General features: G+C 39.3%; 1 protein-coding gene across 1 annotated transcript; it reads left to right on the top strand.

The window, feature by feature from the left end:
• The first annotated feature begins 2,236 nt into the window (after positions 1 to 2,236).
• Positions 2,237 to 12,247, top strand: LOC109478392 (fibropellin-1-like). The gene is made up of 7 exons (XM_019779921.1): positions 2,237 to 2,423; positions 9,934 to 10,044; positions 10,740 to 10,850; positions 10,984 to 11,094; positions 11,691 to 11,801; positions 11,956 to 12,057; positions 12,231 to 12,247. Exons 1-7 carry the CDS (start codon positions 2,237 to 2,239, stop codon positions 12,245 to 12,247), a joined length of 750 nt encoding a protein of 249 aa, XP_019635480.1.
• The last annotated feature ends 320 nt before the right edge of the window (positions 12,248 to 12,567 follow it).

Genomic DNA, 12,567 nt, shown 5'->3' with positions numbered 1-12,567 from the left:
AAGGTCTCAAGATCTTCCAAGATATTTTTAAACCATCTTGAGATTTTTCCATAGCATCTCGAGATGCTTAAAAAAATATAAAGATTTTTTTAAAGACCTCATGATTTATAAAGCAATCTTGAAAGAAACGCTGAAATTGCTTTCTTAACTTGAGATTTTTCAACAATCATGATACTTTTTTTCAGCATCTCGAGATGCTATGAAAAAATTTCAAGATGCTTTGAAAGCATATTGGAAAGATCTTGAGACTTTTAGTTTTCATCTTAAGATTTTCTGAAAGATCTTGAGATTGCCCTGAAAAATCTCAAGATTGTCTGATAAGATCTCAAGATTTCGTCTAGAATATTGAAATCTTTGGAATATATATATGTTGAGACTTTTCCATTTTTATCGAAGCGTGAAGACCCCCACTGCGGGGTTCATTATGATCCGCTATGTAACAGAAAGGTTTTTGTCCTCTAAGCTGTAAACAGCCGGAGAGATTATGATCCGCTATGTAACAGAGAAGTTTTTGACCTCTAAGCTGTAAACAGCCTGAGAGAATATGATCCGTTATGTAACAGAGAAGTCTTTTACCTCTAAGCTGTGAAAAGCCAGAGAGATTATTCCAAAGTTCTCTGCTCAGTCCAATACTAATCTGCTAGCTGTTTCATTATCCCCAGTACCATATGATGTCGCAGAGTAGGATCTCCAAGTAAGGTTATGTAAGCTACTTAAGACGAAGCCGCATGGGACTAATTAAGGAAACTTGACATGTTACGAAACATGTACAAACATGTTACGAAATATAACATGCTGCTTTTGCCTCCTACATGCTGTAAACTAAATAAGTAATCGAGCGTACTCTGTAAACGACCTTCCGGTCATTGAGGGGTAACTGTCATGCTTTAATAACACGTTTTGTTTAGTAACCGTCTTTATGACAAGTGTTTCACATACGAATTCGTAATCTTAATAAGTATTTTATCCAGCAATGCAAACTTATTAACACTTATAACTCTACTTTAATAGATTTTATCATATGTGTATGAGTTGTAATAGATGTTGTTTATTTTAAACCTTTTAAATGGCCACGTCTTTAGTCTTAATCTTTGTAATTGTGAGCAAAAGTGCAATTCAGAACCCCCGGGTTCTGCAAAACTGTTTTACATTGACATCAATAACCAGTCATATGTAAACATGCTGGCAAGCTAGCTGAAATGTATTTACAGTGTTCATTGTTTTCTTATTGTTGTAATAATTGTTTGTGTTATTTGTGATTACTGCTGTCTTGTATTGATATTTCTCGCCATACAAAGGACAGTAAACAATGAACATACTTCATTCTTATGGCTTAGCACTACCAATTCAATAATAAAAAGAGTATGCAAGGTTTTCACACAAGTAGAATATACGCCTTCTGCAGTGACCATGGAGGTAAAATTAGATATACTAACAATTCTCAAATGTAATGCTTTTTTCCAACAGCACTTCCTGCTTTTCAACGAAAAATAGGTAAGAATAGAAATGGAAGCTCGCCATACAAGGTTGTCATAAAAACAAAATATGGATGGTAAAATTGATTTACCGAGAAAAACGTCTTGTCGTTTTGAAGTGGGAGACAAAGAGAAAAAGAAAAGAACAGAAAACCTGAAGGTAGTTTTTGAACTGAGTTCTGAACTGAGTATAATATATGGTAATGTATGGTGATATGTCTGGTAAAAATTCTCCACTACCGTTGCCCGCAAGCAAGTATAAATATTTGGATCAGGCTGGAAAAAGTATTATTGCTCTAAGTTCTGGGCTGCAACGCACCGCACCGAATGTCCCCCCGCCTCGCCATCTTGACATGGGAGACAACGAGAAGAAACAGGTGGTTGGACGCTATGGAGAATCGGACAGAAGGTTCGAAGACGTGGATCCGGCTGGCTACAGTACCTTGGCATCGGGGTTCTGGGCTGCAACGCACTGCACCAAATGTACCCCCACCTCGCCATCTTGACATGAAAGACAATGAAAAGGACGAGTTTGGCATACGGAACGAAGAATCGGACAGAAATTACGAAGATGTGGATCCGGCTGGTGAAAGTATCTTCACATTAGGTTCTGAGGTACAACGCGCTGCACCTGATGAACCTCAATATGTTGACATGAAAGGCAAAAAGAAGAAAAAGTCGACGGAAGGAATAAAAAATCGGACAGAAAATACGAAGATGTGGATCCGGCTGGTGAAAGCATCTTTGAAGAGACGGGTGAAATGGGTGAGCACATGTCTGGCGGTGTCGATGTGATAATAAACTCTGGATTGAAACGTCCTGTGCCCGACCTTCCCCCTCCTCGCAACTCCGACGCTGGAGACCGCATGGCTGAGGACAAGCCTTCGGAGGAACCTTGCTCAGATCCGTGCTACGAACAAGTGGGCAATGCTGGACACAATGCTGGAGGTATGTCAAGTAACTTGCAAAACATGTATTTGTACAATTTTTGCACCTCTAACTAAAAGTTCTTTAATATCTAGTGCACTGAGGGTGCTCCCACTGACTAAATGGTGGCATCGATTTTCACTTGGAATAGTTCTAGAAAAATGTGTTCTAAACATATTCGAATCCGGGGTTGATAATTCTGTTGGTTGGTATCCTACGCACAGCGTGGCAGCAGCTTGTCATTACATTAAACGACCAATCTTTGTTGCCTGATGGCATTTCTAACTGCAGGTGCTGTTTAAAACTGTATGGTATTGTGAGGATGCCCCAAATTGGTGGCAACGAGTTCCACTCTAAAATGTTTCTAGGAGAATAAGTTCTAAACATCTTGATCCCAGGTTGATTATTCAAAGACTGAGATTTTAATACTATATGGCCCAAATTCTTGTACAATACCCCTTTTGCTTGTGTAATATTATAGTATGAGTTTAAACTATATGTGTGTGTTTATTTTTTAGGCATATTGTATAAAGAATGACGTCTGTCCTTGTTTAAAATTAGTCTGGTACTGTTCACACTATTTGAGCATTTGTTTATATCTTATCCTTGCTCTTATCCATGATACTCTCAAAGTCTACTCGCAAGAGAACTAAAAGTATTTTTGCCAAGAAAACTTTTTGTCATGTTTTCATTTTCATTCATAACAGCTTCTTATGTTTGTCATATTTTACATTTTGAGTGTCAAAGGATGGACTGTGCTTTCCCCGAACCCTGGATAAAACCAACATTAATACCCCCGTCACATTGCGCGTAAATCGATCGGCCGACTAGTTGGCGACCTCTAAACGACATTTACGGCCGTAGTTCGCCCGATGTTCCGTCGAGCATCGCGCGAATTTTCGGGATCGCCGGCGATTTTTTGGAGTCGGCCGAAGCTCGCTGACACGCGAAACGTGTCCTTAACATCAGCGACTAGTCGCCGGCGATTTTTGAGGTCGCAGAGCTCGTTTCCAGCTCGCGCGTAGCTCGCCCGTAGCTCGTCCCTGTACGGCCGAGAGTCGACCGATATCCGGGCGTGCATCCCACGAGTCTCGGCCGTTCTTTGTTAAGGTTTCAACTATATAAGGCTAAATGTCTAGGTTTTGAACCCAACTGATTGAACGCACATGGAATCCTTACCTTGTTCCTTTAGGAGGTGTGTGGCCTTATTTTAGAAGATTGCATTATATTGACTTTTACACTTGTTCATTCTGGAATGAGGTTGACTTGTTTCTTAGGGTACCCACAAGAACGTCATGGCTCTTTTTACCTCTGTCGATCTACTTTGATGCCATTGGATTGCTACTAAACTTGTTCACCGTAAGATACTATTTCATACTATTTCAGACAGAAGTATAGAGGCAACGTTTTAGAACAATATATATCTTATCAGCTTTGTTCAGGTACGTACACGTACACGTGTATAAAAAAGATTTTGATAGAATGATAATCATTATGTTGTCGTACATTTTGGCTGAATGGTCTAGAGATCGTGCGAGCGTCGATAGATCGTCGACCGTAACTCGGGCGGCATACGCCCGTGTGTTGCACGCTACGAGCTATGGCCGACTCCCGTTTGGTTAAAAAGGTGATCTTTATGTTAACCAGACGGTATTGTAAACTTGTGGCTCTTGTGGTAGTATTTGGATTGGATCTTTCACAGAATTCCTGTTTATATTTCTATTTTATTCTGCCAGTCCGCTCCATCACGACAGGTCAAACATAGAAATTGGCCAAACTATTCATGTTTAGGTGGATACACTGGCCTTGCTTCATCTGCTTGCCTTGTCATAGGGACTTCATTATCATAGATGTATTCCCAACCGATCGCCCGAGCCTCGCACAATGTAACAGCGACGATTTTCAAGACAAAAATACGCGCGATCGTCGGTGGATCTCAAAATCGGCCGAACTTTCGGCGATTGACAAATACGGCCGAAGCTCGTCGACAATGTATACAGGGGCATTACGGCGTTCTTACGGCACAGCAACGTCGTCGAAGTTCATCTTGTGAAGTTCGCCTAAATTAGATTGTTTTTAGATGTCGTCAGTTTATAGACATCTATCATGCCTCTAGGATGCGTGAATGGATCTTGATGACACTTTATGTTTATGCAGTAAATGGGGTGGTGGCTACAAGAAGGACAATGTTTATCATGCCATGTGCCCCATAGTGATTTTTAATGGCATTGAAACTGTTAGTTCATACTCTGAACATGTTTCTATTTTTTTAGTTTTAGGACATTCGGCTCGTTGCAATCCATATCTAGATCCTGGTTGTGGAAATGTGATATCATTAGTCCACTGTAAGCTACTGGCATTTTCGTCGTAAACGAATATTTGTTTTATGTTTCCATCCATACTCATCAAATTGACATTTAGTTAAGTCAAGTGATAGCCAAAACATTGACGTTTGGTTTTTCGGCTCGTTCCAACCCAGATCTAAGCTTCATCGGTGAAATTATGGCATTGAATCATTCCAGATGCTACCCCTTCTCACAAACTCGATATGGGAGACAACATTGTGATGTGCTCAGAGCAAAACGATGATCCATACTCAGATCCATACTACAAACCCCAGGAGACTGATGCAAATGAAAAACATGAGGAAAAACGGTTCAGTATCAAAGGTACGAAGGGGGTTTAACCAAGCCATAACCAGACTGTTTTTCAAACCTGTGTTGTTTATTACACTTCTGATATATCTCTTTGCATTGTTACTGGTAAGATTTCTGGTGAAGTGATATCTAAAATTGTCAGCGGTCGGTAGAAGATACGGATTATATACTTCCCGCAGGTTTGGAATATTAGATTTGTTCATGAATAGCAAGGTTCTTTTTATCACAACCATTTATTTTTCAAGCCGAAGTTTCGATGACCTTTTGTCATCTTCATCAGAGCAATTTTGACTGTTTTACTGTGCACTGACACTAGTTGTTACTTGGTGCATAGTGCACTAAAGGTGTTACATAGTTCAAAGTGCACTTCAGCTAGTTTTTTTCTGTTTACAATACATTCCGGAACGTAGCGTAATTGTGACATACATACAAGGCATTGTTACATCATAGGAAAATATGTGGTTCCATATGTAAAGTGTTTCTACATATAATATAAGATTTGTTAACTGACAATACTGCGCTATCACAGTCCCAAATAGAAATTATTAAAAGTCTTGTTACATATGTATTGTTAGGAATTATAATAGTTACAATCAATAAGAAAACCAATGTCAGTTATTAAGACTGTGATCCCAGACATTACTAAGTTAATACCCCCCCCCCTCATCACGGTTCATGACTTGATTGGATTTTCTAATCCATACAGACTCCTTAATCCAACGGATACATCTGTTGTCCTCTCGGTCTATATCTATTACCTTGGCCCCGTCCCAATATATTACACAGTTATTTCTTGTAATGTGGTCTGTGACTGCTGACTTGTTTTCTTGTTTTTCAGCTTCTTTCTTTCTTGCTCTGGTGTACCTTCCCATCTTGACGCTGCCTGCCTCTTTCCTAGTATGTTCTTCTATTCCAAATGTTCTCCTTGTCTCCCCTATGTATACCTTCTTGCAAGTCATGCATGGTATCTTGTAAATGCAATCTGTTTTCACTGAGTCCAACTGAGTCTTCAAGTTTGTCTTTAGGATGTACCAGTAGGTTTCTCAAGGCAGTTCTGGGTCTGACTGCTGTAGCTATGTTGTGTTTCTTGAATATTCTTTCCATGTGGTTCTGTGACTCCTTTTATATAGGGCAGAGTCAGCCTACCTTTAGACTTCTCCTCCTGTTTCTTTTTGTCTTTCTTCTGTTTGGGTCAGCTTTTTTGATGTTCTACTTTTCTGAATGTCCAGTCTGGATAAGTACGTAATATTCAAGAAACACAACATAGCTACAGCAGTCAGAGCCAGAACTACCTTAAGAAACGTACTGGTACATCCCAAAGACAAACTTGAAGTGTCAGTTGGACTCAGTGAAAACAGATTGCATTTACAGGATACCATGCATGACTTGCAAGAAGGTATACATAGGGGGGACAGGAAGAACATTTGGAATAGAAGAACATACTAGGAAAGAGGCAGGCAGCGTCAAGATGGGAAGGTACACCAGAGCAAGAAAGAAAGAAGCTGAAAAACAAGAAAACAAGTCAGCAGTCACAGACCACATTACAAGAAATAACTGTGTAATAGATTGGGACGGGGCCAAGGTAATAGACCGAGAAGACAGCAGATGTATCCGTTGGATTAAGGAGTCTGTATGGATTAGAAAATCCAATCAAGTCATAAACCTTGATGAGGGGGGGTATGAACTTAGTCATGTTTGGGATCACATTCTTAATAACTGACATTGGTTTTCTTATTGATTGTAACTATTATAATTCCTAACAATACATATGTAACAAGACTTTTAATAATTTCTATTTGGGACTGTGATAGCTCAGTATTGTCAGTTAACAAATGTTATATTATGTATAGAAACACTTTACATTTGGATCCGCATATTTCCCTATGATGTAACAATACCTAGTATGTATGTCACAATTACACGACGTTCCGGAATGTATTGTAAACAAAACTAGCTTAAGTGCACTATGAACTATGTAACACCTTTAGTGCACTATGCACCAAGTAACATCTAGTGTCAGTGCACAGCAAACCAGTCAAAATTGCCCTGATGAAGATGACAGAAGGTCATCGAAACGTCGGCTTGAAAAATAAATGGCTGTGATGAAAAGAACTTTGCTATTCAGTCGTTTACCAACCTGGTGAAATTATTTACGGATAGATTTGTTCATATTTTCATATGTTGTTTTTTGTCACCTATGCGCCATGAAATTAATTGTATATTGAACCCCAGAACGTATCATTGGCATGTGGAATAAGGCAAAATCCAGCAAGATCTGTTGGGTCCGCCTGGGATGTCGAATTCTGGTGATTGTGTCAGTCGTCATAGCTGTAGTCCTGTCAGCATACCTCCAACCTGGAAGTAAGGTAAGTCAGACAGTTACCGTTCGGCGAAGAAAACCTTTGAAAGGGGCCACACCAATTCCTTCTTTCTTTAACATTTTAAAGCTACCTTTTGGCAATAGGACGTAAAAAAAACAGGAATCGGAGGACAACTTGAATATGCCAATATTTACTCCAATAAATTGACTGCACAAAGCTAGAGTACATGTGTTACCTCAGACTCTATCTATATTAATTTTATAGTGTAGCACATCAACACATGTTTACATTCAAGAATAGACAAATCAAGATGCTGTAAAATATGGAAGAAACCATTGGTGATATTTGCTTGATTTTTTATCAAGGTCTTACCTCTCATTTTAAGCCATACCAATCAAGTTTTGATGCTTCTTGAATAATAAAAACAAAACTACGGTATGCTTTAATGGAACGTGAGCAATAAAAAAGAGCCTTAGGAAGCAAAGTCTGTACCTTGTGCACAAACACTGCGGTCTGTCACTACGGTATTCTTTCCCATTGCTAGGGGGGTTCGGAAACGTATCGGGTTACGAGACGCAAGCTTGACCGTTTTGAACTACCCGTAATCCAATTAAAAATAATCAAATAGTATTGAAGGGTAAATTCCGTCAAAATAAAATGAAATCATCGTCTTTACATAGCTTTAATGTTAGTTGTTTACGTTAAATTACTAATGTTTTAAAATCTCGCTCCGAAAGACGACTTTTTTCGGGATTTGGAGCGCCGGTCCGAGACAGTCCGAGTCATGTTTTTAGGCAAACACCATTTAAGATGGCTCCGTATATTACCCAAAATCCCCGATTTCTATATTTTTTTACGACTAGGAATAATATCAAAAATCGTGTCTTAGCAATTTTTAATTTCTGATTTTAGATATGTTTTTGTCGACATAATTGTGAAAAAACGGCATTTTTTTTTACATTTTTCGCACTCAATTGCTATTATTTCAAAATCATGGTCCTTTTTCGAAAATCCCTGAGACATGATTCTGGACAAACCCATTACGGTCATTGAGCCGTCAATGAGATATGTTAGACTCTCTATGCTTCCAATCTTAAACGAGGTTTGCACGCATGTCATACGGCATGAATATGAGCAGACTGGCGAGTACAAGCATTGATCTTCAAGGTCACCCCCGATATAACGGCAGTATCTTCGTTTCATGTTCCAGCCCACTACAAAATGAAGGCAGACAAGTAGTTGTCCAGGAAATGTTTTATATTTGTTAAAAGGTGGATTTTTTTTTCTGTTTGGAGGTACACATGTAAAAAGGGGCCAGAAGACACAGATTTACTGTAAATGACCGCGGGTCGGGGCCCAATTTTGACCACCGTGAAAGTTTACAGCACTAAAGTAAATATAGTAAGATGCAAGTTATCCTCCTCTGTTTTGATGTTTTCCTCTTTGGGGATACAGACTATTACACCAAGAAATAATGTGCCCAATGCGTTACCTCACACGCTTTTTATATTAATTTAGTAGTGTAGCATATACATCAACATATGTTTACATTCAAGAATGGACAAATCAAGATTCTGTGACATAAAGAAGCAACCTTTTTTGGTGATATTTGCTTGATTTTTTTTAGTTCTTACTTCCTATTTTGAGCTACGCTAATCAAATTTTGTTGGTTGTGGGATAATATAAAGAAATAATAATATAAGAAAAATAACGGTATGCTAAAATGGATAATAAACAATAAAAAAAGAGACTCGGAGAGCAAAATCTGTACCGGGTGCACAAAATTTTCTTCCTCGTCCTTTGTTATCATATTGTCCACTTTGGGAATACAGAAATTTCCAACAAATCCAAGGAAATAACTAAGTGTAACGTTATATTTGTTAACAGAAGGGGAAAGATGCTTTGAAACCGGACAATGTGTTCGGTTTGAGGCTGACAAATTCCAGCGCCCGTGCGTCAACAATTTTCTACAAGGAAAACGATTCGTTCGAATTCCTCGCCAACACGACTCCATTCCGCTCACCACCAATGCTGAGGAAGTCTGATACTCCATGGATGGCAACGTTCGAATTCATGGAAGAAAATGTCACTGCTGCTTCTTACTCGACTTCATCCCTCTTGTCTTCGAAAGGGGAGTCAACTGAGGCATCTACAAAAGCCAGTTCTTCACCTGAAATCGAACCAATGACCACCACGCTTGAATCAACAACAGGTAAGGGCTAACACACGCCGTTTTTTGTACACACTTTGTCACTCACTTTAAAGGTATAAAGTTTAGAGATATGTTGAGTTATAATTGATATGTCCTATTTGTCCTCAATTATTCTACAGATATCAATGAGTGTTACAACGAACCCTGTCAACATGGAAGCTGTGTGAACAAAGATGTCGGGTATTACTGCACCTGTTCACCTGGATGGACTGGACAGAACTGTCAGCAAGGTGATTTCTTTCTGATTATGCCTTTGTGTTTTCGTTCACGCTAGAAGTCTCACGTTCATAGATATATTGGATTTTAGTTAGTATGAATATGTGTCTTGCTTTATCCCACAGACATCGATGAGTGCATCAGCATACCCTGCCAACATGGAACCTGTGTGAACAAAGGTGGCGGATACAAATGTACCTGCTCACCTGGATGGACTGGTCAGAACTGTCAGCAAGGTAGGTTCTTCTAATTTATCGGTACATGTAGCTAGGATTTACATTGAAAGCATAGATTTTCGTATCTCCATGAATTTTTTTTTTCTGTCAAAATTTCTCTTCCTTGAAAATAGGTTTTGTTTATGAATGGTGATTAAACTCTTTCTTTATCCCACAGACATCAATGAGTGCACCAGGAAACCATGCCGACATGGAACCTGCGTGAACAAACGTGGCGGGTACAAATGTACCTGCCCACCTGGATGGATTGGACAGAGGTGTCAGCAAGGTGACTTCTTTTTAATAGTATTTATTGTCTTTGTGTTGTCGCGTGCCTTAGTTCTGTCTGTGACCTTGTGATTTCTGTGACTTCGTGATGTTACTCACTTGAGTGGTCTCAAGTAAAAAGATATATTGATATATACTACACGTCCTCCTTATCCCACAGGTATCGATAAGTGCAGCAGAAACCCATGCCAACATGGACGCTGTGTGAACCAATATGGCAGATACAAATGTACCTGCTCACCTGGGTGGACTGGTCAGAACTGTCAGCAAGGTAGGTTCTTCTAATTTATCGGTACATGTAGCTAGGATTTACTTTGAAAGCATAGAATTTCCTATCTCCATGGGTTTCTTTTCTGCCATAATCTCTCTCTTCTTTGATAATAGGTTTTGGTTATGAATGGTGATTAAACTCTTTCTTTATCCCACAGACATCAATGAGTGTATCAGAAACCTGTGCCGACATGGACGCTGTGTGAACAAAGATGGCGGATACAAATGTACCTGCTCACCTGGATGGACTGGTCAGAACTGTCAGCAAGGTAGGTTCTTCTAATTTATCGGCAAATGTAGAATTACCTATCTCCATGGATTTCTTTTCTGTCAAAATCTCTCTCTTCCTTGATAATAGGTTTTGTTTATGAATGGTGATTAAACTCTTTCTTTATTCCACAGACATCAATGAGTGTATAAGAAACCCGTGCCACCATGGACGCTGTGTGAACAAAGATGGCGGATACACATGTACCTGCTCATCCGGGTGGACTGGACAGAACTGTCAGCAAGGTCTGTGTAAAAGTTAATTGAAGATTTGGTTAGGTCTGTTCTGAAATATTTGGTGTTACAATTAATTTTCTAAAGCGTTCTTTTCACATCACACAAATATCAATGAGTGCACCAGAAACCCGCCATGCAAATATGGAACCTGACAGTGTGTAAACACACATGGTGGCTACAACTGTACCTGCTCACCTGGATGGACTGGACACAACTGTCAGCAAGGTGATTTCTTTCTGATGTATGCCTTTTCTGTTGTCGCTCACGCTAGAGGTCTCACGTTCATAGATGTATTGAATGTTATTTAATATGAATATGTGTCTTTCTTTATCCCACAGACATCGATGAGTGCACCAGCAAACCCTGCCAACATGGAACCTGTGTGAACAAAGGTGGTGGATACGAATGTACCTGCTCACCTGGATGGACTGGTCAGAACTGTCAGCAAGGTAGGTTCTTCTAATTTATCGGTATATGTAGCTAGCATTTACATTGAAAGCATTGATTTTCCTATCTCCATGGATTTCTTTTCTTTCAAAATCTCTCTCTTCCTTGATAATACGTTTTGTTTATAAATGGTGATTAAACTCTTTCTTTATCATAAGACATCAATGAGTGCACCAAGAAACCATGCCGACATGGAACCTGCGTGAACAAAGATGGCGGATACAAATGTACCTGCCCACCTGGATGGACTGGTCAGAACTGTCAGCAAGGTAGGTTCTTTTAATTTATCGGCACATGTTGCTAGGTTAGCATTGAAAGCATAGAATTTCCTATCTCCATGGACTTCTTTTCTGTCAAAATCTCTCTCTTCATTGATAATAGGTTTTGTATGAATGGTGATTAAACTCTTTCTTTATCCCACAGACATCAATGAGTGCACCAGGAAACCATGCCGACATGGAACCTGCGTGAACAAAGATGGCGGATACAAATGCACCTGCTCACCTGGATGGACTGGTCAGAACTGTCAGCGAAGTAATTTATTTCTGTACCTATATTTTGTTACTTCAGTACTTACTTAACATGTTTTCATGTGCTGCCATGTTTTTGTTTTCATAGATTTTATTAGATTGTTGAATATATTGATCATTATGTTATAAATAATATTTTTTCATTACACAGACTTCACTAACTTCAAGCATCTATACCCAGTTAGAGCACCTATAGTAATTACTAGTACTGTTTGTTACAACCCAACTGGATGCTAAAAGTCGAGTAGCTGTTGGGAGTACAACAGCTAATGATACATGTTCGTGAGAGAACTCAGCTGCCCTACAGAAAACTCGATACCATAAAGCTGAGGTCACAATTCCCACACGGGGCCCGGCCAGGCAGCTCTGGGAACGAAAATATGATATAAAAGACAACAAAACACAGAAAAGTTCTTAATAACAATCATGGACACTTTTTCCGATATATATTTTTGATATGAATTGTTGATTTTTCGTTCATACAAACAGCCCGATCGGGCCCCGG

This window comes from Branchiostoma belcheri, unplaced genomic scaffold (genome assembly GCF_001625305.1).
Source record: "Branchiostoma belcheri isolate BF01 breed outbred unplaced genomic scaffold, Haploidv18h27 scaffold436, whole genome shotgun sequence".
Classification (NCBI taxonomy): domain Eukaryota; kingdom Metazoa; phylum Chordata; class Leptocardii; order Amphioxiformes; family Branchiostomatidae; genus Branchiostoma; species Branchiostoma belcheri.
This window is presented reverse-complemented; position numbering and strand designations above follow the sequence as displayed.